This window comes from Carcharodon carcharias, chromosome 15, assembly GCF_017639515.1.
Source record: "Carcharodon carcharias isolate sCarCar2 chromosome 15, sCarCar2.pri, whole genome shotgun sequence".
In the NCBI taxonomy this organism is placed as follows: domain Eukaryota; kingdom Metazoa; phylum Chordata; class Chondrichthyes; order Lamniformes; family Lamnidae; genus Carcharodon; species Carcharodon carcharias.
The window spans coordinates 23,232,677-23,258,491 of NC_054481.1; the positions used below are offsets into that span (position 1 = coordinate 23,232,677).

The 25,815-nt window shown below is 47.2% G+C and overlaps 1 protein-coding gene across 1 annotated transcript; it reads right to left on the bottom strand.

Annotated features, from left to right (window-relative positions):
• Positions 1 to 12,843: 12,843 nt before the first annotated feature.
• LOC121288321 (cytochrome c oxidase assembly protein COX19) lies at positions 12,844 to 15,676 on the bottom strand. The gene is made up of 3 exons (XM_041206860.1): positions 15,580 to 15,676; positions 14,181 to 14,292; positions 12,844 to 13,046 (listed from the first exon to the last, which is right to left on the bottom strand). Exons 1-3 carry the CDS (start codon positions 15,659 to 15,661, stop codon positions 12,956 to 12,958), a joined length of 285 nt encoding a protein of 94 aa, XP_041062794.1. The 5' UTR covers positions 15,662 to 15,676; the 3' UTR covers positions 12,844 to 12,955.
• Between the last annotated feature and the right edge of the window lie 10,139 nt (positions 15,677 to 25,815).

Genomic DNA, 25,815 nt, shown 5'->3' on the forward strand with positions numbered 1-25,815 from the left:
TACCAACGACATGGAGAGGGCAGGCATCTGGTTTTTAGGAGCTAGGGAGGAAGTTTAAAAAGTAGGATTTCAAAGTTAGTAATATCTGGATTACTCCCAGTGCTAGGCACTAGCGAGAGTAGAAATAGGAAGATAGCAAGGGTCAATATATGGCTTGAAGCATGGGGCAGGAGGGAGAGCTTCAGGTTCTTGATGCATTGGGATCAGTTCTGGGTCAAAAGGCACCTATTCAAAAGGGATGGATTGCACCTCAACAGGACTGGGACCAATGTCCTCGCAGTGAGGTTCACTAGTGCAGTTAGGGTTTAAACTAAATTCATAGGGTATGGGCACCAGCATATAGAAGTAGAAAAGAGGAATAAGGTGCATAAAGTTAGAAAACTAGGCAGTGCCAGAGAAGGCTCCCATATTAGGTAGGAGCAAACTAAGGTGGGATCAGAGGATGGGAGTAAGTAATAAACTCTAAATCAGAGTTACTGTGCATTATGTGAATGCCATGTGGAAATATGATGTTGTGACAATAACAGAGACCTGGATCAACGAAGGTGCTAAATATTCCTGGCTACAAAGTACTCGGAAAGATAGTTAAGGCAGAGAAGAAGGGGGTGGGGGGGCGCGGTGCTGTGGCAGTATTGATTCAGGAGAACATTGCAATGCTGGAGAGAGAGGAAGTCCCAGAGGGGTCAAGAAAAGAATCAACTTAGCTAGAACTAAGAAACAAAAAAAAAGGTGCAATTACATTGCTCGGTGTAGTCTATAGGCCACTAACTAGTAGGAAAGATATAGAGGAACAAATTTGCAAGGAAATGACAGAAAGGTGCAAGAATTATAGAGTAGTTAAAATGAGAGACTTTAATTATCTAAACATAGACTGGGTTAGTCGGAGTGTAAAGGACAGAGAGGGAGTTCTGAGAGTGTATTCAGGAAAATTTTCGACAGCAATATGTTTTCAGTCCAATGAGAAAGGAGACCTGGGTTCTTGGGAATGAAGTGGGCCAAGTAGATCAAATAGCAGTGAGAGAACATTTAGGGGGACAAAGATTATTGCATCCTAAGGTTTAGGTTGGCTATGGCAAAGGATAAGGAACAATCCAGAGTAAGAATAATTAACTTTTTTTAATTCATTCATGGGAAGTGGGCATCACTGACTAGTCCAGAATTTATTGCCCATCCCTAATTGCCGTTGAGAAGGTAATGATGAGCTGCCTTCTTGAACTGCTGCAGTCCATGTGGTGTAGATACACCCACAGTGCTGCTAGGGAGGGAGTTCCAGAATTTTGACCCAGTGACAGTGAAGGAATGGCAATATATTTCTAAGTCAGGATGGTGAGTGGCTTAGAGGGGAGCTTCCAGGTGGTGGTGTTCCATCTATCTGCTGCCCTTGTCCTTCTAGATGGTAGCAGTTGTGGGTTTAGAAGATGCTGTCTAAGGAGCTTTGGTGAATTCCTGCAGTGCACCTTGTAGATGGTACCCACTGCTGCCACTGTGCTTTAGTGGTTGAGGGAGTGAATGTTTGTGGATGGGGTGCCAATCAAGTGGGCTGCTTTGTCCTGGACTGTGTCAAGCTTCTTGAGTGTTGTTGGAGCTGCACTCATCCAGGCAAGTGGAGAGGTTTCTGGTCAATGGTAACTCCCAGGATGCTGATAGTGGGGGATTCAGCGATGGCAATGCCATTGAAGGTCAAGGGGGCAATGGTTAGATTCTACTCTTGTTGGAGATGGTCATTGCCTGGCACCTGTTTGGCGCAAATGTTACTTGCCATTTGTCAGCCCAAGCCTGGACATTGTCCAGGTCTTGCTGCATTTGGACATGGACTGCTTCAATATCTGAGGGGTCACGAATGGTGCTGAACATTGTGCAATCACCAGCGAACATCCCCACTTCTGACCTTATGATGGAAGGAAGGTCATTGATGAAGGAGCTGAAGATGGTTGGGCCAAGGACACTACCCTGAGGAATTCCTGCAATGATATCCTGGAACTAAGATGATTGACCTCCAACAACCACAACCATCTTCCTTTGTGTTAGGTATGACCAGCGGAGAGCTTTCCCCCAATTCCCTTTGATTCAAGTTTTGTTAGGGTTCCTTGATGCCACACTCAGTCAAATGCTGCCTTAATGTCAAGGGCTGTCACTCTCACCTCACCTCAAGAGTTCAGCTCTTTTGTCCATATTTGAACCAAGGCTGGAATGAGGTCATGAGTGGAGCGACCCTGGAAGAACCCAAATTGAGTGTCAGCGAGCAGGTTATTGCTAAACAAGTGCCACTTGATAGCACTGTTGATGACCCCTTCCATTACTTTACTGATGATCGAGAGTAGACAGATGAGGTGGTAATTGGCCAGGTTGGATTTGTCCTGCTTTTTGTGTATGGGACATACCTAGGTAACTTTCCAAATTGCTGGGTAAATGCCAGTGTTGTAGCTGTACTGGAACAGCATAGCTAGGGGTGTGTCTGGATCTCAAGTCTTAAGTACTATTTCCAGAATATTGTCAGGGCCCACAGCTTTTGCAGTATCCAGCGCCTTCAGTCATTTCTTGATATCATGTGGAGTGAATTGAATTGGCTGAAGACTGGCATCAGTGATGCTGGGGACCTCTGGATGAAGCCAAAATGGATCATCCATTGGGCACTTCTGGCTGAAGATTGTTGTGAATGCTTCAGCCTTACCTTTTGCACTGATGTGTTGGGCTGCCCCAGCATTGAGGATGGGGGTATTTGTGGAGCCTCCTCCTCAAGTTTAATTGTCCACCAGCATTCATGGCTGGATGTGTCAGGAATGCAGAGCTTCAATCTCCTCCCCCTGTAGCAGAAGATCGACGCATAAACCACCCCCCCCTCCAAGGAAACATCGAGGCATCTGCCTGCCTTTGTCTCCTCTATCTCTCCCTCTCCCTTTCCCTCTTGCTCTCCCCTACTCCCACTCCCCTTTGGTTTGGACCGTTCTTTTTTTTTTGCTTGAATCGAGGTGGGTGTAGTACACTTCGATGGTGATGTCATCTTTGCCGTTGGCGGGGCCTGCTCAGTGCCTGCTTCTCCCGCGGTCCTGAAGCCATTTAAATTGCAGACGCACCAGCTTGAGGTGAAGCGCTACACCCACCCCACCATGTGACAATCGAGGTCTGCATCAAGGCTATGGCCGAGGCTGTCGACCCCTTGGCCATAATCACAGCCTTGAAGATGTATGGGAGGGCCGTGTTCTTTCTGAAGACCCAGCGGGTGGTGCACCCCGCCCTCGACAAAGGGCTCACGGTGAGCAGGACGTTCCTGGCAGTGGAGGCCGCCACCCAGAGATTAATCCTTTCTAACATCCCGCCCTTTGACCCCAATGACCTCCTCCTCTCCCAACTCTGTCATCTGGGGGAGGTGAGGTCGGGGGTGGCACCGGTCCCGCTCATCCTGAAAGAAGCCAGTCTACGCCATGTGTGCGCCAGGTTTGCATTGCCAGGTCCGGGCGGAGTGCTCTAAAGGAGGTTTGATGTTGCCGACGAGGGTGCCGCCCATCATATCTTCTGGTCGGTGGATGGTGTGTGGTGCTGTGTCTATAAGAAGATGGGGCACGTGAGGAAGAGCTGCCCCGCCTCCAAGGCCGCCAGCCACATCCAGGCGGCCGCGGCTGGCACCGCTGCACCCCCTCCCCCCCAACTCGCTACCGCTCCATCAGCACCTCTGCGAGGGGAGGCGATGCCGGTGGCCAACGTCACCTCGGCTGCCAGCGAGGTGAGGGGAGAGAAGTGGCGTAGTAAGAAGGCACGGCAGAAGGCCCGAGATTCGGAGGTGGCCCCCCTGACCCAAATGCACTCTGATCCCCAGCCCTGATCCCCAGACTCCCAAAGGTGCCAGCTCGGAGGAATGGAAAACATCCAGCCCTGGTGGCATGCTCCCGAACCCGTAGGCGCTTTAGTACCAAGTGATAGGCCCAGCCTCATCCTTGCACGGGTTCCCAGGTCCAGCGGCAGAGGGGTGGACGACCGCAAGCCACTGGTGTTGCTTAAGAAGATACCCTACCAGACCCTAGGAGCCGGGGGGTGTGTGTGGAAGAGGCAACTGAGGCCTCGCGGATGGAGGTCTACCCAACCCCCAGCCAGCCCCAGTAGATGTGCCATTCTTTGGAGGGAGAGGACCCTGCGACCGACAAGGTCAGGGTGTCTCCCCTCCTGTTGGGAGAGGGGCTGCGTCTCTGCGACAGTGGACCTCGTTTTGCCCCCTGGGGGAGGCTGAAAGTCCCAATATATCACTGCGGTTCACTGAGCAGGGCCCCTCAGGGGTGGGTGAGAGTATCACCCTTGCCCCACTCCAACCCATTGTGCACCCGAGACACCATCTGGCCCGCCAGGGGACTGCAACACGCCCTTGACTGCCCCAGCTGCTGGGTCATTGGGTGACGGTGGAAGGAGGGCCTCCCCACTTCCACCCAACCTTTGGCACTGGGCACCTCCATCCTGGCTCTGGAGCTTTTTCCAGACTCACCGGGTGACCCGGTGCCTGGGGAGGAGTGGGCTTCTGAGCTGGCACCACCATGTGGCCCAGCACCACAACAACAGGATCCCTCTGGCCTTGATCCAGGCTTGAGGCAAAGATAGAGCCGGATGACGGTTCCAAATCAGCCCCGCACTCAGTGTGGGGAAGGGTTTAGAAGCCAAAGGCAACAACCTGGAGGAGGACATGGTGTCGATAGCAAGTACCGCCGACAGCCGTGAGTCGTTGCAGCAGGGTGAGGTGATGGGGTGTCTGGTACCCGCTGTCGACTCTGCCCTCATCCCCGTCAAGGATCTCCAGGATTTTCTTGCAAGCAGCTGCGGTCGGCGAGACAGGGTCCAGTCGGCCTTAGACCAGTGGCATTCGTTTCCTCTGGTTTTCTGGTCTGCCCACAAGGCCCTAAACGTCCCCGGGCGAGACCAGAACACTCGGAGGAAGGTCCATACATTTCAAGCTGGGCTCCTGAAGGACGGGAACGCTTAGTCCTTCTCTGCTTCTTGCACCAATGAGGTGTTGGTGATGGTTTGAACACTTCTGGCAATGAAGGCTACCATAGCTAGCCTCAACATCAAACAGCAGCTGAGACGCACCATGCAGGTTCCAGAACTTCTCAGTCCTCAGGGACAGGACGTATGTGGTGTGCTTCACAGAATCACAGTGCAGAGGAGGCCCTTCGGCCCATCAAGTCTGCTTTGACACGTGAGAAACACCTGGCCTACCTACCTAATCCCATTTACTAGAACTTGGCCCATAGCCTTCGATGTTATGATGTGCCAAGTGCTCATCCAGGTACTTTTTAAAGGATATGAGGCAACCCGCCTCCACCACCCTCCCAGGCAGCGCATTCCAGACCGTCACCACCCTCTGGGTAAAAGAGTTTTGCCTCGCATCCCCCCTAAACCTCCTGCCCCCCACCTTGAACTTATGCCCCCTTGTGACTGACTCTTCAACTAAGGGGAACAGCTGCTCCCTATCCACTCTGTCCATGCCCCACATAATCTTGTACACCTCAATCAGATCGCCCCTCAGTCTTCTCTGCTCCAATGAAAACAACCCAAGTCTATCCAACCTCTCTTCATAACTTAGATGTTTCATCCCAGGCAACATCCTGGTGAATCTCCTCTGCACCCCTTCCAGTGCAATCACATCCTTCCTATAATGTGGTGACCAGAACTGCACACAGTACTCCAGCTGTGGCCTCACCAAGGTTCTATACAACTCCAACATGACCTACCTACTTTGTAATCTATGCCTTGATTGATAAAGGCAAGTGTCCCATATGTCTTTTTCACCACCCCACTAACATGCCCTTCAGAGATCTATGGACACACATGCCAAGGTCCCTTTGTTCCTCAGAACTTCCTAGTGTCATGCCGTTCATTGAATACTTCCTTGTCAAATTAATCCTTCCAAAGTGTATCACCGCACACTTTTCAGGGTTAAATTCCATCTGCCACTTATCTGCCCATTTGACCATCCCATCTATAATTTCCTGTAGCCCAAGACACTCAACCTCACTGTTAACTACCCGGCCAATCTTTGTGTCATCTGCAAACTTACTAATCCTACCGCCCCCCACTACCCCCCCCGCCCCCACCGTCGTTATATAAATGACATATAATAGGGGACCCAGCACAGATCCCAGTGGTACGCCACAGGACACTGGCTTCCAGTCACTAAAACACCTTTCTGTCATCACCCTCTGTCTCCTACAATTAAGCCAATTTTGAATCCACCTTATCAAATTACCCTGTTTCCCATGTACATTTGCCTTCTTTATAAGTCTCCCATGTGAGACCTTGTCAAAGGCTTTGCTGAAATCCATAAAAACTACATGGACTGCACTACTCTCATCTACACACCTGGTCACCTCCTCAAAAAATTCAGTCAAATTTGTTAGGCATGACCTCCCTCTGACAAAGCCAAGCTGACTATCCCTGATAAAACCTTGCCTCTCCAAGTAGAGATAGATACTCTCCTTCAGAACTTTCTCTAATAGTTTCCCTACCACTGATGTGAGACTCACTGGCCTGTAGTTCCCTGGCTTATCTCTACAACCCTTCTTAAATAGTGGAACCACACTAGCTCTTCTCCAGTCCTCTAGCACCTCCCCCGTGGCCAGAGAGGAATTAAAAATTTGGGTCAGAGCCCCTGCAATCTCCTCCCTTGCCTCCCTCAGCAGTCTGGGACATAAATCATCTGGACCAGGAGATTTGTCCACTTTTAAGCCTGCCAACACCTTCAATACCTTGTCACTCCCTATATCAATTTGTTTAAGAACCTCGCAGTCTCTCTCCCAAGTTCGATACCTTCATCCTCATTCTCTTGGGTGAAGACGGACATGAAGTATTCATTCAACACTCTACTGATGTCCTCTGGCTCCACCCATGGATTGCCCCCTTGGTCCCTTATGGGCCCTACTCTTTCCCTGGTTACCCTCTTCCCATTGATATACTTACAGAATATCTTGGGATTTCTCTACTTTTACCAGCCAGAACTTTCTCATATCCCCTTTTTACTCTCCTAATTGCTTTCTTAAGCACCACCCTGCACTTCCTGTACTCCACTAATGCCTCCGCTGATTTGCTTCCCTTGAACCTGCTAAAAGCCTCTCTTTTCCTTCTCATCGTATCCTGAATATCTCTGGTCATCCATGGTTCTCTGGGCTTGTTACTCCTTCCTATCACCCTAGAGGGAACATGTTGAGCCTGTACCCTCCCCATTTCTTTTTTGAACACCCACTTCTGTTCCTCTGTAGATTTCCCCACAAGTTACTGTTCCCAATCTACCTTGGCCAGATCCTGCCTTATTTTACTAAAATCTACTCTTCCCCAATCAAAAACATTTTTTTGCAACTTGTTGATTTCTTTGTCCATAACAAACTTAACTGTACCATGTTGTGGTTGCTATTGCTAAAATGCTCGCCCACCTCCACCTCAGCCACCTGCCCGGCTTCATTCCCAGGAATTAGTTCCAGCACTGCGCCACCCTCTACATATTGACCCAAAAAGCTCTCCTGTACATATTTCAAGAAATCCACTCCATCCAAGCCCTTAACACTACGTCTATCCCAATTAATGTTGGGAAAGTTGAAATCACCTAATATAATTACCCTATTGTTATTGTTTTTACAGACCTCCACAAACTGTGCACACAATTGGTCCTCATTTTCCCACTGACTGTCTGGGGGTCTATAATAAACACCTAACAATGAGGCTGGCCCTTTTTTATTCCTAAACTCTACCCACAAAGCTTCATTTGATGCCCCCTCCAAGATATTATCCCTCCTTACTGCAGTAATTGACTCCTTAACTAATAATGCAATGCCTCCTCCACTTTTACCCCCTCCCCTGTCTCACCTGAAGATTCTATATCCCGGAATGTTGAGCTGCTAATCCTGCCCTTCCCTCAACCTTGTTTCAGTGATGTCTTCTATATCACAATTCCACGTGTAAATCCTCACCCTTAACTCATCCATTTTACCTGTAATACTCCTGGCATTAAAGTAGAGGCCATCCAGCCTTGCCTTACTCCCTTGAAGCTTAATGCAGCTGTACTCCCTCTGACTTGATTGTTTTACATTATTATGATGTAACCCTATTCTGCTAACATTCTGTGTTCCCTCCCCCTGCTGAATTAGTTTAAACTCCTCCCAACAGCACTAGCAAAACCACCCGCAAGGATGTTAGTCCCACTCTGGTTCAAATGTAGACCGTCCCACTTGTACAGGTCCCACCTTCCCCAGAAACGGTCCCAATGATCCAGGAATCTAAAACCCTCCCTCCTGCATCAACTCTTAAGCCACGTATTCATCTGCACTATTCTCCTATTTCTGAGCTCGCTAGCCCGTGGCACTGGGAGTAATCCAGAGATTACAACCCGAGAGGTCTTGCTTTTTAGTCTACTGCCTAACTCCCTGAATTCTTGATGCAAGACCTCATCCCTCTTTCTACCTATGTCATTGGTACCAATACGTACCATGACCTCTGCCTTATCACCCTCGCCCTTCAGGATGCCCTGCAGCCATTCAGTGACATCCAGGACCCTGGCACCAGGGAGGCAACATACCACCCTGGAGTCACGCTGATGGCCACAGTAGCGCCTATCTGTTCCCCTGACCCCTATTACTATTGCTCTTCCTCCCTTCCTCCCCTCCTGTACAGACAGGCTGCTTGTGGTGCCAGAAGCTTGGCTCTGTCCACACTCCCTGGGGGAACCAGCGCCCTCATCAGCCTCCAAAATGGAATACTGATTTGCGAGCAGGACCCTAAGGGACTCCTGAACTACCTGCCTGTTCCTATTGGACTGCCTGGTGGTCACCCATTCCCTTCCTCCCTCAAGTCCCTTCATCTTCGGTGTGACCACCTCTCTAAACGTGCTATCCACAATGCTCTCAGACTCGCGGATGTTCCACAGTGGCCCCAGCCGCGATCCAGCTCTCAAACCTGAGCTTCCAGGAGCTGCAGCTGGACATGCTTCCTGCACACATGCTTGTCCCGGGCACTGGAAATGTCCCCGGCTTCCCACATGGAGCACGAGGGGCACACCACGGCTTTGATCACTCCTGCCATGACTTTTCCCTTTAAATTAAACCTTTTAAGTCAATTACTCTAGGGCCCTTCTTTCCTGATCCTCATTACTATAGAATATACAAACTATAAACCACAAAAAGACCTTGAACTATAAGTGATTAAAGTAGTAAATACCTTACCCACTACTTACCCGTGATTCCTTTCCCTTGTAGCCTCTACTGCTGTAGCAGGGCAAGACCCATGCTCTGAAGATTTAAGAAGTTGGATAGCAAGGAAAAAATGTAAAAAAAATGCTTCCTGTAAGACACCCATACTGTTCTAGGAGACAAAGCTACATGGCTCCTGGAGTGGAGAGGGGGGGTCTACATGAGTCACCTAGCCTCCAATTCAGGCAGGGTGGCTATCTTGTTAGCCCCATATTTTCAGTCGAATATCTTAGGGGTCAAGGAGTCTGTGCCAGCCAGTTGCTGCATCTTACTGTGCACCTGGGGGGGCGTGACGCTTCACTTTGTGAACGTGTACACTCCTCTGGGTGCACAGCAGCAAGTGAGCTTCTTTTGAGGAAGTATCCACTTATCTAGGCTCCATCGATGCAGGTGAGTGCATTGTCCTTGGAGGGGATTTCAACACTACCCTCAAGGCTAGGGACTGCCTCGGTGCCCCACACCACAAGCTAGGTGTGAGTAAGTTGAGGGACCTGGTTGGGTCCTTCAACTTGATGGACGTCCGGCGACATCTCCGTGCTGACTCCAGCATTTTCACTTTGTGTCACCTGGAGCCGGAGCATCCAGATGTGACCGCCTTTACATTTCCAAGACATTCATGTCCTGTGTTCCTTCGGCTTCCATGTAGCACTTGCCGTGCTCGGACCACCATCTGGTGCAGGCAGAACTCGTTTCATTCTGTGTTCGGACGGGGTCCGTGTACTGACATTTTAACAACTTGCTGCTGGAGGACGAGCGGTTCCTGGATTTGTTCTGTTTTTCTTGGGTCGGCTGGAGAAGGAAGCGGAGAAGCTTCCCCTCGAGGCTATGGTGGGCTGTGGGCAAGGCTCCCATCTGCATCTTCTGTCAGGAGTATGTGAGAGGATCGACAAAGAGGCGGAAATTCAGGGTGGAAGAGTTGGAGAAGGAGGTCCTGGACCTGGAGGCACGTCTTGGTCAGCCCGATGAGGACCTGGCCCTGCGGCTGGTGTACAAAGAGAAGAAGGGTGCGTTGCGGGACCTGCAACTCATCGGGTCCCGCGGCGCATACGTGAGGTTGCAGATCCAGTTCTTCTGCTCGCTGGAAAAAAGGGCACGGGGTCTGTCACCGGCTCCTTACGCTGCTGGCCGACGACAGATCCCTTGTCTCAGTGTCATAAACCAGCTGATTGCCGCCATGTTGTGGCACCAGCCGGTCACTTTGACCTCTCCCCCCGCCCCCTGGAGTTTGTCGCAAAAACCCAGAGAACCCACGTCGCTTTCTTCTGGGACAAAAGGCTGCACCGGGACGCTGCTAGGTACCGAATCTCTTGCTTAGGGAGGGCGGTCAGGCGCTGCTATGTCCACGCACACAGGTGGTGACTTTCCACCTTCAGGCCCTGCAGCGATACCTTTACGTTGAGCCCCCTCCGACACGGTCTGCGCTGGTGACATATTTCTTCTGTGAGGCGCACAGCCTGAATTATGACGTGCAGCTCCTGTTTATAGACCCGAGGGGCTTTCATGGCTCCTTGCAGGCATTGCCCGACTTTTACCAGGACCTGATCAAAGTCTGGAACGTGGTCGCCTCGCGCTGCAGCTCTCCGCCATTGGGAGCGGCGGCTTTCGTCAGAGAGCTGCTACTCAGGAATCCGCACCTCCGCCACTTTAGGTGGCTGGGAGAGGGGAGAGGGCTGTGGCTGCTGGGGTGACCAGGATCAGGCACATGCTGAGTGGCGGAAGAGTGGGCTGGATGATTCCACAAGTGTTGGCGCATCGTGCGTTGGTGGAGACCCAGCTCGCAGCTAATGCCATCCATGACCTTAGGATGGTCATGATCGGCCCCGATGTCATACATGCTCTCAAGGATGTTTTGGTGTGCGGTGGGCACCTGTCCGAGTGTACCCCTGCTCGGACAGAATTCCACATCGGCCCCAAGCCCCGAACCCTCCCTCAGGTGCCAGAGCTCCACAACCCGAGTCGTCTCGGAGAAATGCCCTCCGTGCCCTTTAGCCCAGCCCATAGGGGTTTCCTGTATGGGCTGCTGCTGCACACCCTTCACCTCCTTACCCTCGCCCGGGCCACCTTGTTGCCGTCAAGCGGCGGGGGTCCCAAGTGGAGCACTCTCAATGCGGGAGTCCTCCCCCTTACCATCGGGGACCTGGGGTGGAGGGTGTTGCACACAGCAGTCCCATACAACCGTAGGACATGTCAGTTCATGGACTCCCAAGATGCCTGAGTTTCTGCGGCCTTGTGGAGTCCATGGACCACATATTTACAGGATGCTATAGACAAACTCCTTTTTTTAGTTATTTTAAAAATTTGTTATTTCATTTTTGGTTGCACTTCAGTCCCACACTCCTGATCTTCAGGCACCCAGTGCAGAGAGGGTCAGGGAGGGAGGAGTACCTCCTCATGAACCTGCCCCTGGGCCTGGTCAAGTTGCCCATTAACAGGTCTAGGCAGCAGGCAATCGAGGGGGTCATCCGGCCCGACTGTCTGCCCCTTTTCCGCGACTACCTTTGCGGCCGGGCGTCTCTGGGGAAGGAGTACACGATGTCCACTGACACCATCAAGGCCTCCTGTGCTCGGTGAGCACTGGGGTGCTTTATTGGCCCTTCTAATCACATTTTGGTTTAATGTTTGCAAATTTCCTTTAAATTTTGTCTTTGTTTTTGCAGTTTCCCTTTAAGGGGCTGCCTTTTACTTTGTCCCTAATTTTGTTAATTTAGTTTACTTGGTTGACTCGAGTCACATGGACTGCAGCAGTTCAACAAGGTGCCTCACCACCATCTTCTCAAGGGAAATTAGGGATGGGCAATAAACGCTGGCCTAGCTGGCCACACACACCCTGTAAAAGAATTTTAAAAAGACTGCGTTTCACTATTTCTTACACCAGTTATGTTTTTATGGTACCATTCCTTATGCAGTTCGGGTCCTCGATGATAAAATTTATATGTACTTCAGTACCTGTAACTTAGGAATGGTTTGGTTTGAATTGGCTTGTAATTTTAATTCAATATTACCCTCCTGTTCACCACACCTGTTACCTGATGAACTTGTAGATTTTTGTTGCTATGTGATTGAATATTTAAGTTGATTACTTATATATGAATTTTTTGATGCATGTCACACTTCAATTCAGCCTTTAGGCTGTGAATGTGTTTTTGAATAAAATACCATTATTATATAACCTGAAGCTCAGGTAATGCCACAGATAAGTCTCCAGTATTTCACTCAAGCGAGCACTCTTGCACATTTAAGCTCAAGAGTGTGTTGGTGATATAATTAACCCAGATTCCACACATCCACACCTGAGCTCACATTCCCACACACGAACATTATCCAGTCTGAGAAATGGATAAGGCGAGTTTATTTACAAAAAAATGCTTACAAACTTCTCAAATGTGAATTTTGAGATCACACAATGCACTAAAGATCATGTACTGCACCAAATACCCAACCAGGGTATTCACAGAACATTGACAAGGGGAAGACATCTAATGAATAATTTTCTGTTGAATGTATTAGTAGGCCACAAGTCTGACAAGGGGTTAAGGGCTACACAAAAATGTAATCAGAGGGGGAAAAGCATTTAGTTTTAAAAACAGTTAAAATGAAATGAACCATTTGTCATACTCAGTATTTATTCCACACTTTATTACACAGAAACTTATCTTTTACAATATATACAGATTCAGTAGGAAAATAATTCCATCAATGGCCTCTTGTTCAATTTGTAGATACATGCTTTTCTCCTGTTAGGTTTTCGTCTGTTGTTTTTCTGCTTTATTACTGTCGAGAAGATCTTTGAATCCCAGTTTTTCCAGTGGTTCTTTTGTCATCAGCTGCCTGTAAAACAAAAACAGTATTGGATGACCAGTCCTGGGAGATGTGTGCATCCAGTATTTAGCAGTCATCTGGCAAAGGCACTCTAAAGGCAACTTAATGAGTTTAAGTTAAAAGCAAACTATTGCGGATGCTGGAAATATGAAACAAAAACAAAAATTGCTGGAAAAGCTCACCTGTAGTACCTCTGAGTCAGAAGGTTGTGGGCTCAAGAGCAACTCCAGAGACTTGAACACAAAAACTAGGCTGACACACCCAATGCAGTACTGAGCGATTTTGGATGAGAGGTTAAACTGAGATCCTGTCTTTCAGGTGAGATGTTACACTAAAACCCAGTCTGCCCTCTCAGGTGAACATAAAGGTCCCATACAGGAAAGCTGAATCTCATAAGATAGGATTCACAAGGGACCTATGAGTTATCATCGCTCTCAAAGGCCACTGGAGTTCAAAATAACCATCAGTACTTGGACAAATAAGAGTGCAAGAAATAGGCGCCGCAGTAGGCCATTTGGCTCTTTAAGCCTGCTCTGTCATTCGACAAGATCGTGGTTGATCTTCCACCTCAATATCACCATTCTGCACTATCCCCATATCCCTTACTACCAAAAAATCTATCGGCCTCTGTCTTGAATATAGTCAATGACTGAGCATCCACAGCCATCTGGGGTAAAGGATTTCGAAGGTACACAAACCATTGAGTGAAGAAATTTCTTCACATCTCAGTTCTAAATGGCTGACCACTTCTTCTGAGACTGGTTCTAGATTAGTGTTTTTTTATGTGATGATCTTTTGAAGACTGGAGGGGCCATATGGCATAGCCCTGCCGCTATTAATGACGTTCTTAGGATTGTAGGATTGGAGAAAGTTGCAAAGATACGGAGGGATGAAGAAACAAGAATGAGAATCAGTAACTAATTCTTTCGCTATTCTGCTTTAGAACTACAAAGCACATTCAATATTTGGGGGAATAAGAGAAAGAGGAAAATTAAAATTGAAAGTATGTGGAGTAGAAACAGAGATGGTTACAAGAGGAGACTTGTTTCTCGTTACTGTTTAAATAGTTTTAAGTTAACACAATTGCAAAGATTTTGGTTGTAAAGTTGACATTTCTTAGGTTTCCATGCTTTGGTCCTGTACCTTTCCATTCTGCACTCCAGGTATTCCTTTGATTGCTCTCTGCACGGAGAATTGCCAAACTTATTCTCACGGAGGCAGTTCATAAATTTCTCCTTAAATTCTTTACATTCACCTGCCAAATTTTGAAAAACCAACTGTGTTAAATACTCTGAGGCTTTCACATTTCCATTACCACTAATGTGATGCACCGAGGAAGCAGCAGCAGAACCACTTGCACCACAGCTGCTGGCATTACATTGCTCTGACTTGCAATACGGCCTGGCCCGCGCCTGGGGGGGGAGCATGGGGGTGAGGGCACGTGGTGGGGTGGGGGCACAGAAGCGTGGTTTGGGGGAATGTCAAAAGGCGGGCAAGTGCAGACGCTACGGTGGAGGGGTAAGATGGGGTTACGCTGAGGGGAGGGGGTTATGCTGGGGGTGGGATTATAGGGGGTTATGCTGGGGAGGGTTGGGGAGGTCACAGTGAGTGCGGTTACAGTGGGAGGGGGTTTGAGGGGATTACGGTTGGAGGGGGGTTACAGTGGGGGGAGGGGTTGGAGGGGGGTTACAGTGAGGAGGGGTTAGAGGGGGTTACGGTGGAGCGGTTAGAGGGGCTTATGGTGGAGGGGTTGTTCGAGGGTTACTGTGGGATGCGTTAGAGCGGGTTACAATGGGAGGGGGTTACAGTGAGGGTCATGGTGGGGCGATGTTACAGTGGGGGGGTGATTAGAGAGGGTCATGTGGGGCGGGGTTAGAGGGGGTCACGGTGGGGGGGTTTACGGTGTGGGGGGAGCTAGTGGGGTCACGGTGGGGTGATCACGGTGCCGGGGAGATTAGAGGGGGTAACGGTGCCAGGGAGATTAGAGGGTGTCACGGGGGGCGGGGGGGGGGGGTCACGGTGGGGGTGTTTTAGAGAGGGTCACGGGGTGGCAGGGGGGTCATGGGGGGGTTAGAGGGGGTCACAGTGGGGCGGGGGCGTTAGATTGGTTCACGGTGGGGTGGGGGGTTAGAGGGGGTCACGGTGGGGTGCGGTGTTAGAGGGGGTCACGGTGGGGTGGAGGGTTAGAGGGGGTCACAGTGGGGCGGGGGGGTTAGATTGGTTCACGGTGGGGTGGGGGGTTAGAGGGGGTCACGGTGGGGTGCGGTGTTAGAGGGGGTCACGGTGGGGTGGAGGGTTAGAGGGGGTCACAGTGGGGCGGGGGGGTTAGATTGGTTCACGGTGGGGTGGGGGGTTAGAGGGGGTCACGGTGGGGTGGGGGGTTAGAGGGGGTCACGGTGGGGTGCGGTGTTAGAGGGGGTCACGGTGGGGTGGAGGGTTAGAGGGGGTCACAGTGTGGGGGGGGGGGGGGGGCGCGTGTACGTGACCCGGGTCCTCTCTATCGGGTCTATGAACCCCCCGGCTGCCTGGTCGAGCCGCCCACCCAGGTGGTCCAGGGGGAAGGAGCCCTTGTCCGGCGGCCTGGGGCTGAAACTCTTGGAGCTGAAATTCATGGCGGTCGACATCTTCCCGCAACTTCCGGTGACAGGCAGGCAGGAGAATCGAACCCCCAGAGCATCGCTCAGTCTGTCGAGGGCAGAGAAATGGATCCCCTTGCTCAGTGCTGGAAGGAACCTGCATTGCTCCATAATAAGCACTTAATCACTTTTCCAAGTTAATATTTCTGTAATACAAAGGCATAAATAAAAACTCTCTTTTGTTTACTGAGTGAAACAGCAGATTGGAGGGTGTTCTTTCCAAACCAAAACTTAATGGTTATGAGTTTGCAGCCTGTCTATATTTGATGACAGATGATGACTTTTACTGAATATTTGATGACAGATGATGACATTTACTGATATTGCCATCAATATGGTTTCTCCTTCCACCTTTGCCAATGAATATTCCTACCCCCCCCCCCCTCCCCTTTCATTGTGGGACTAACTTATGGAGGCCATCAGCCCCTCGAAACTGCTTCAATGAGATCATGGCTTGGTTTTATACCCCTCAGCCTTGCCAGGCGCGTGCAGTTTTTTAAAAAATTTTTCAATCAAGCAATACACTTCAACAAATTAGAATCCGGTTGCTCCATCACGCGAGCTGTCCATGTTACCAGCCCGGGCTTCCTGCAATAGATTTTATGTTTCGCAAGAAGACCAGTTTCGTATGGGCTGAAACATGCATCCTTCGTGAAGGGGATAAGACCCGAACAGCTGCATTTCACTTTTAGTGTATTTTATTGCGGATCACGTCAGATTGGCAAAAGAATCAAAGGTGACATAAGGACATTATGCCTTTCTTTGCTACAAGTGGTTCAGCTGTGGTTAAAATCTGACCGCGTACTGAATACAGCTTCAACAGTACGTTTCAAAAGAATATTGGATAAATATTTGAATGAAGAGAAATTGCAAGGATATGGAGAAAAAAATGGGACCAAGTGGAATGCTGTTCAAAAGAACCAGCAGTCAGTGGGTCAAATGGCCCCCTTCCATGCTGTATGAATTCTGTTTGAATTTTATGATTCCAAGTTCACTATATCCTGCATGTGCCAAAAGATGGTTGTGTTACATTCAAACTGAAAACTAATAAATGTACAACTTGTAGCATTGTGGGTGCTGGGGTGCGGTGGATGGGGGTGGGGGGGTGGGGGTTGGATGGGGATGTCAAATGGTGAATAGTAGATTGCCCAGCAATTATAAACCTCACCCAGCTCTCCCCTTACTGGTTTTCAAGTTGAAAGTTCTACCCAGAGTCCGGATTATTTTCAAGGGAGATAATTTCAAAAGGGAAATAGTACAAATATTGAGAAACCAATAGAGTCCTTAAGGGTTTAAAATAGCTCCTTCAGAGTGTGCTTCTTATGCATGACTTTGGAAGGAGTAGCTTTTCATAGACATTTGCTGCAACATTTTTCTGTGGCTGTGGTGATGTTACTTGGTTAGCAGATCTACGCTTATTGACAGGCCTGACAGATAGGCAGGCTTGCACCTGGGGCCCTATTTTATAGGTGATCTAAACTCTCAACTGTTTCTAAAACACATTTATCCTGAGTATTTAAGATCATAGTCAACAAGAATGCAGACAGTTTTCCCATTTGATACAGGATGAACATTCTGCTCTCACTGCAGTAAACTATCCAATAATCCAAGGTGCTTAAAGTGCTTCCTCCTGAAGTTGAATGGATAAACCTTTTCAGTCATACTTTCTTTCCCAGTACAAACAACTTGGAAAAGTGCAATTATCTGTGTGTTTTCTGACAATCGTGACTGACAACTTTTTAAAATTCATTTGTAAAAGGGAATGTTTCCAAATACAACATTCTTCAGTAGTTGACACACCACAACCATTTGCAAGCGTAACAAATGTATAAATGTCAGAAATCTGACAGGATATGCAGAGACCAATTTAAAATAAGGATTAAAAAACAGGTAACTACATTCAATACCAACTGTTTGAATTTTATTCTAAGACTTGGGCTTCTGTGATAATCTCCACCTCTCTATTTCTCTTTCCTCCTTTAAGTTGCTCCTTAAAACCTGCCTCTTTAACAAAGTTTTTGGTCCTTGGCCCATCATACCTCCCACATTCTACCGTCAGTAAACTAGAGATCATCCAAAACTCTGCTGTCCATGTCCCTACTTGCACCAAGTCCCATTCATCCATCACCAGCACCACCACACCACCCCCCCCCCCAAATTAAGCAATGCTTCAATTTTAAAATTCTCATCCTTGTTTTCAAATCTCTCCATGGTCTCACTACCTCTGTAATCTCTTCCAGACCCACAACCCTTTGAGATATCTGCGCTCATCTAATTCTGGCCTCTTAATTTCAATCATTCCACCATTGGTGGCTGTAATTTAAATTGCCTTGGCCCTAAGCTCTGGAATTCCCCCCCTAAAACTCTCCACCTCTCTAACTAACTTTCTTCCTTTAAGAAGCCCATTAAAACCAAACTTCTGGCCACATGCCCTAATAGGTAACTTGAGGTTTAATTTGGTTTATCGCGCTCCTGTGAGACACATTGGAATGTTTTATTACATTAATTTGCCTTTAACGTGCAAGATGTTGTTGTATAGTTTCTGTGATTTTTTTATATAGTAGAATTATCGGACAGAAGTTACATTTTCTGCTGGAAGACAGGAAGAGAGCAACTTCTCGCTTTCTTATTTTTCAACTACCTTCAAAAAATGGAGGGATTTGTTAGCCAGTCGATTCAGTGAGTTACTTGAGCTTTACAAAGTAACAAGGCCCCAGGAATAATTGTCGGCTCTGTACTAAGTTTGCTGTTCTGAACTCGGGCAGTCTTGTCTTACGCAGATGGTTGGTCCTGCTCTCGGTTATTGTTTCACCGACTCCTGCTGAAAGTGCATGTTTTGGGACATCGGGTTGCAAACCAGAGACGAAAGGAAAGAAAGATTTGTGTTTATGTAGTACTGTCCACGATCACCAGGCATCTCAAAGCACTTTACAGCCAATGAAGTACTTTGTGATGTTGATTGAGGGATGGATCATGGCCAGGACACCAAGGATACCTCCCCAGCTCTTCTTTGAAATAGTGCCATGGGATCTTGCCCCATCCAAACAGGCACGTGGGGCCTCAATGTTATTATAACATAACATTGTTAATGCTCTGTTGAAGGGTCATAAAGTCTCAAGACATTAACTCTGTTTCTCTTTCCACAGATGCTGCCAGCCCAGACCTGCTGAGTTTTTCCAGCATTTTCAGTTTTTATTTCAGATTTCTAACATCCACGGTATTTTATTTTTATTATAACATTATCTCGATAGGCAGAACCCTATTCATTAGCTCATCTCTAAATAGTGCTTTCAGAGACCACAGAAGTGAAGAAAAGGACAGGGCTTAAATGGATGATAGGATATTAGCTTTATTTAACAGAATCAAATGGCAGATTTGATATTCTGCCAGTGTCTAACAGTGCTGTTAAACAGCCCATTAACCAACAATCAATGACATTCTGCCTAAGTCTTCTTGTTCACCAGAGGAGGGTGCTGTGAGTCCAGTTTACACTTACTGCTCAGGAAAAGCTGAACAGGCTGGGGCACTTTTCTGAAGAAAAGTGAAGTGAGAGAAGACCTAATAGAGACCTTTAAAATTATGAAAGGGTTTGGATTGGGTAGACATGGAGAAAATGTTTCTACTTATGGGGAGAGACTAAGACTAGAGTCCAATACATAAATATAAGATAGTCATGAATGAAACCAATAAGGAGTTCGGGAGAAACTTCTTTACCCAGAGAGTGGTGAGAATTGGCATGACAGCTCTTCTCAGAGTTGGCAACTAAATTATTAGAGATAAATATTTTGTTCTTAAAGTCTTCATTTATTGTGAAACTCACTTTGACAGGGAGTGGTTGCAGTGCACAGCATAAATACACTTAAGGGAAAGCTAGACAAGCTGATGATAAAAAAGGAATAGAAGGATGTGCTTTTACAGTGAGTTGAAGAGAAGTGGCAGGAGACTCACGTGGAGCATAAGGACCAGTCATTCAGATGCTCTGTTTCTCTGCTGTAAACTTGATGCAGAGAACTGGAATGGACACAATGGGCCGAATGGCCTCCATCAGTGCTGTAGCCACTCTATGATTCTAAATCAGTCCTCAACGGTGTCAGCTGTAGTTCAGTTGGTAGCTGTCTTGACACTGAGTCGCAAAGTTCAAGTTCCACGCTGGGACTTGAGCACCAAACACAATGCTGACACTCCAGTGTAGCAGTGAGGGAGTGCTGCACTGTTGAAGGTACTAGCCGGGATTTTCCGATTGTGCTGAAAGTCAATGGACTTTTGGCTTTCCCGTCACATCCTCCATGGTGGGACGCCATGGTGGGGCCGGAAAATCCTGACCACTGTCTTTTGGATGAGACACTAAGCCAAAATTCTATCTACCTGCATGAGTGAATGTAAAAGATCCCATGGCACTACATCAATGAGGAGCAGGGGAATTTTCCCCAGTGTCCTGTCCAATGTTTATTCTTCACTCAAAATCACAAAAGCACATTATCTGGTCATTATCACGTTCCTGTTTGTAGGAGTTTGCTGTGTGTAAATTAGCTGCTATTGTTTCCTATATTACAACAGAGAGTACACTTCAAAAGTACTTCATTGGGGTAAAGTGCTTTGAGATGTCAGGTCATAATGAAAAGCGCTTTTTAATGCAAGTCTTTCTTTACGTATCTTTCATGTGTTGCTGTTGTAATGGCTGGGCTTCCCAAACATAAACGGTATTATCTTGTCATGAGCTGACTGTGATGAGGAAAGCCATAGATGCTCTGAGCACATTGTTGCCCAAAGAAAAGCTGTTGGGATGGTTAGAAGCTGTAACAGTTGCTGCCGATTGAACAAGAAGCACAGGAAAGTTGAAGTTAGTTAGAAGGTGTGGTAGAATGGGCAGATGTCCATTGAAGGCTGATGCAACCCATCTGTATAGAGATTAGAAAGCATGGAATGTACTGGTTAACTGGGTGGAGAAGACACATGAGAGAGAGAGAGAGAGAAAGAGAGTGTGTGTGTATTTGTGAGAGAGAGATGCTATCCTAGTCATTGAGGTCAATGTAACATCAGCCAAGATGCTGTCCTTTTGCCCCTACACCCAATTTATATTCACCTAGGTTTGGTGGTAATACCATTTACTTATTAAGTATTAGATGTCACTTAGTTGGGAGCACTTGTGCCTTTGAGTCAGAAGATTTTAGTTTCAAGTCTTACTCCAGAGGCTTTGAATACAATATCTGGAATATCTGAAGAAACATTACCATTTGTTGGATGAGATGCTAAACTGAGGCTCCATCTGCCCTCTTGAAGTAGATGTAAAAGATTGCATGACAATATTCGAAAAGCAGGGGAAATCTCCTCAGTGTCCTGGCTAATATTTATCCCTCAACTAACATCACAAAAACAGATTATTTGGACACTTATCACATTGCTTTTTGTGGAAATTGGATGAGTGTAAATTGGCTGCTGTGTTTCCTACATTACAACATACACTTCAAAAGTACGTCATTGGTCGTGTAGTGCTTTTGAAGGTTAAAGGAAGATTTTGAAATGGTTTAAAACTAGACTGACAATTGCTATTGTGTTTCTAGCCCAGCCAATGTTTGAGCCCGCATTGCTCCCGATGAGGATCGTAGGGTCAGGGGCTCAAGCTGGGCAAAATAGGCTTTTGATGGTTGACTGCGGGGAAGAAGAGGCCACATAGTGTGGAACCAACACTCTTAGAAATAAAACGAGGAAGGAATCTGCTTTGTAAGGGGGTTCACGCCTATTTAAAATAAGTAGTCCCTCATCATCCTTGGGTGTTCAGGCCCTGATCTCAGCCTGTTTTTCACCCCCCCCCCCACATCCCTGTCGTGGACCCCACTTGCACCAGAATTAGGGGCCCTTGCATCTTTTCACTCGCATCATACCAGCATCTGAGAAGTTTGGATTTAGTCCCATTCTACCTACACAGCAATGGGATAATACCAAGCTCATTAAGAAATCTCAATTGGCTCATTGAATCAGGAGACCATTTAGCCCATTGCATCAGTGCCAATCTTTGAAAGAGCTATCCAATTAGTCCCACTCCCCTGATCTTTCCCCATGGTCCTGCAAATGTTTCCTTTTCAAGTGGGAGGGTTGATAACCAGGGGACAGAGACTTTAAATAATTGTCAATAAAAGCTGGGCTCAGAGAAAAGAAAGAAAGACTTTCATTTATATAGGGCCAAACCGTCCAGTCTTTGGATCATTAGAGACTGGACATACAACCGAGATGCGTGTCAGGACCCTGTGGAGGTCCTGACACATGAACTTCCACGGGAATTGCCTGGAAAGTTTCAACTTTCAATGAGCAATTCTCCTGCTCTCCAGGACCCCCTGCAAAAGTCTCCAGCTCTGAGTTAGAGTCAGAGACTTGGGACAAATTCGATGAACTTACCTGAATATTTAACCAGGAAATGTTAGACAGAAAAATCCTAGATTAACTCTGGGTAACTCCAAAACTAACCTCCCAATCACTCACACTGAACCCCCCATTACCCCCTGACCCCCCACTACCCCACCCGACCACCAGACCAGACTATCTCCCCCGCAACCCCCCAATACCCCCCTGACCCCTCACCTAACACCTGACCACCTGACTACCCTCCTGACCTCCAACTATCTCCCTAATCTCCTGACCACCCTCCCGACTTGACCCGACTATCCCCCCAACCTGACCCAATGACCCCTGACCTGACCCAACTATGCCCGATCTGACTTCATATTTCCCACCAACCTACTCCCTGACCCACTTACACACCTCCCCCATTTAACCACCTCACTCACCTACCCCCTACCCACTTACCCACCTACCTACCTCACCTACTTACGCACACCCACCTACCCATCTCACCCACCTATCCCCCACCCACTTACTCACCTATGCACTCACGCACTTACCAATTCACTCACCCTTTCACTAACGTTATAAAAACAAAAAACTGCGGATGCTGGAAATCCAAAACAAGAACAGAATTACCTGGAAAAACTCAGCAGGTCTGGCAGCATCGGCGGAGAAGAAAAGAGTTGACGTTTCGAGCCCTCATGATCCTTCAACAGAACTGAGTGAATATTAGGAGAGGGGTGAAATATAAGCTGGTTTAAGGTGGTGGGGGGGGGTGTGGTTGTAGGGACAAGCAAGCAGTGATAGGAGCAGATAATCAAAAGATGTCACAGACAAAATAACACAGAGGTGTTGAAGGTGGTGATATTATCTAAATGAATGTGCTAATTAAGAATGGATGGCAGGGCACTCAAGGTACAGCTCTAGTGGGGGTGGGGTGGAAAGACTAGCAGGGCATACAAGATTTAAAAATAATGGAAATAGGTGGGAAAAGAAAAATCTATATAAATTATTGGAAAAAAACTAAAGGAAGGGGGAAGAAACAGAAAGGAGGTGGGGATGGAGGAAGGAGTTCAAGATCTAAAGTTGTTGAATTCAATATTCAGTCCGGAAGGCTGTAAAGTGCCTAGTCGGAAGATGAGGTGCTGCTCCTCCAGTTTGCGTTGGGCTTCACTGGAACAATGCAGCAAGCCAAGGACAGACATGTGGGCAAGAGAGCAGGGTGGAGTGTTAAAATGGCAAGTGACAGGGAGGTTTAGGTCTTTCTTGTGGACAAACCATTCACTAAGGTTCATTCACTAGCATTCACACTGGAATTTAAACCTACCTTTCAGCGGCTAGTGTTGTAAAAAGGGAATGTATCTTATCCTCCTCCAACTCTACTACGACCGGATGGAGTTCTCAGAACACCGCGCTTCGTATTTCTGGGACAACTGGATTCAGAAGACCCTTGTAGAAAATTTCCAGACAAAGCCGCAATCAAACAATGATTGCTGCTCCTCAACAGATCTAGACCATTGTTCTTTTCACAACCACCAGCCAACTGAAGCACTTTACAGTCAGTGAAGTGCTTTTGAAGTGAAGTCACTGTTCCAATGTAGGAAAGAAAGCAGCCAAATTGCCCACAGCAAACTCCCACAAACAGCAGTGTGATAATCTGGTTTTCTGGTATTGATGGAGGGATAAATATTGGGAAGGACACCAAGGAGAATTCTCCTGTTCTTCGAAATGGTACGAAATTTACACCTACCAATGAAGGCAGACAGGGCCTCAGTTTCTTCTTATTCAAAAGCAGCACCTCCAAAAGTGTAGCACTCCTTCAGTACTGCACTGGAGTGGCAGTTTTGATTTTTGCATGCATATCTTGGAGGGGACTTATGAACTACAAACCTTCTGACTTCAAGGTAAGAATGCTATCAATTGAGCCATGGCTAACATAGAGATGTGGAGAAGTTGCATAAAAAGTGTTAAATCTCTTTCAGTACTAATGAAAGATCATTAAGTAAGTAATTTGTCATAGTTCACAAAGGGTCATAGGCATTGTGCTTCATTAGAGAGAATAATTGCTTATACATGGGTTAGAACATAAGAAATAGAAACAGGAGTAGGCCATTCAGCCCCTCGACCCTGCTCCGCCATTCAATAAGATCATGGCTGATCTTCTTGTGTATCGATTTCCACATTCCCATCTACCCCCAATAACCTTCGATCCCTTGCCTAACAATAATCTAACTACCTCTGCCTCAAAAATATTTAATGACCCCCACCTCCATCACCTTCTGAGGCAGAGAATTCCAAAGTTGCACAACCCTCTGAGAAAAAAAAATGTCTCCTCATCTCTGTCCTAAAAGGGCAACGCCTAATTTTAAAACAGTGCCCCCTAGTTCTGGACTCACCCACAAGAGGAAACATCCTTTCCATGTCCACCTTGTCAAGGCCATTCAGGATCTTGTATACTTCAATCAAATCACCTCTCATTCTTCTAAACTCCAGTGGAAACAAGCCCAGTCTGTCCAACCTTTCCTCGTAAGACAGCCCATTTATTCCAGGTATGAATCTAGTAAACCTCCTTTGAACCACCGCAAATGCATTTACATCCTTCCTTAATGAAGAGACCAAAGCTGCACACAGTATTCGAGGTGCAGTCTTGCTAATGCCCTGTATAACTGAAGTATAACATTCTTACTTTTATGTTCAATCTCTCTCATAATAAAGGGTAGCATTCCATTAGCCTTCTTAATTACTTGCTGTACCTGCATACTAACTTTTTGTGACTCATGTACTAGAATACCTAGATCACCTCAGAATAATGCAGCCGTTCTCCATTTAAGTTATACTCTGCTTTTTTGTTCTTCCTGCCAAAGTGAACAAGTTCACATTTTCCCACATTAAATTCCATTTTCCAGATCTTTGCCCACTCACTCAACCTACCTATATCCATCTGCAACCTCCTCATGTCCTCTTCACAATATACTTTCCTTCCTAGATTTGTGTCATCTGCAAATTTAACTACCATGTCTTCACCCCCTTCATCTAAGTTGATGTAAATCGTAAAATGTTGAGGCCACAGTACAGATCCCTGTGGGACGCCACTCCTCACATCCTGCCAATCAGAAAAATACCCATTTATGCATACACTCTGCTTTCTGCCTGCCAGCCAATCTTCTATCTATGCTAATATGTTACCACCACACCATGCACTTTTATTTTCTGTAATAATCTTTGATGTGGCACCTTATCAAATGTCTTTTGGAAATCCAAGTACAGTACGTCTACAGGCTCCCCTTTATCCACTGCGCATGTTGCTCCTTCAAAAAACTCCAGTAAATTGGTTAAACATGGTTTTCCTTTCACAAAATCATAATGACTCTTCCCAATTGCCTTGAGCTCTTCTAAGAGCCCAGCTATAACCTCCTTGATGATCGATTCTGATAATTTCCCCATGACAGACGTCAAGCCTATAGTTTCCTGTTTTCTGCCTCCCTCCCTTCTTGAATAGAGGGATTATATTTGTTACTTTCCAATCTGATGGAACCTTACCAGAATCTAGCGCATTTTGGAAAATTAATACCAGCGCATCGACTACCTCATTAGCCACCTCTTTTAAGACCCGAGGATGTAGTCCATCAGGACCCGGAGACTTGCCAGCCCGCAGCTCCATCCTCCATGAAGTACCACAGCCAGAACAAAGCTTGAGCTTGCCCTGTTGGTGTCATTCTGCATCACACACTAGACATCTAGCCAACCAAGCTAACTAACACTCTTGTCATGTTCCTCCCATTGGGTCGCTTTGCTTAGCGAAC

Excerpts from the sequence above, each read along its gene's own strand:
- LOC121288321 (XM_041206860.1), bottom strand. The coding sequence starts at position 15,661 with ATGTCGACCGCCATGAATTTCAGCTCCAAGAGTTTCAGCCCCAGGCCG. Across the intron at positions 14,293-15,579 it reads CTTCCCCCTGGACCACCTGG|GTGAATGTAAAGAATTTAAG; the intron begins GTGGGCGGCTCG and ends AAAATTTGGCAG. Across the intron at positions 13,047-14,180 it reads CTGGAGTGCAGAATGGAAAG|GCAGCTGATGACAAAAGAAC; the intron begins GTACAGGACCAA and ends TTTGTTTTACAG.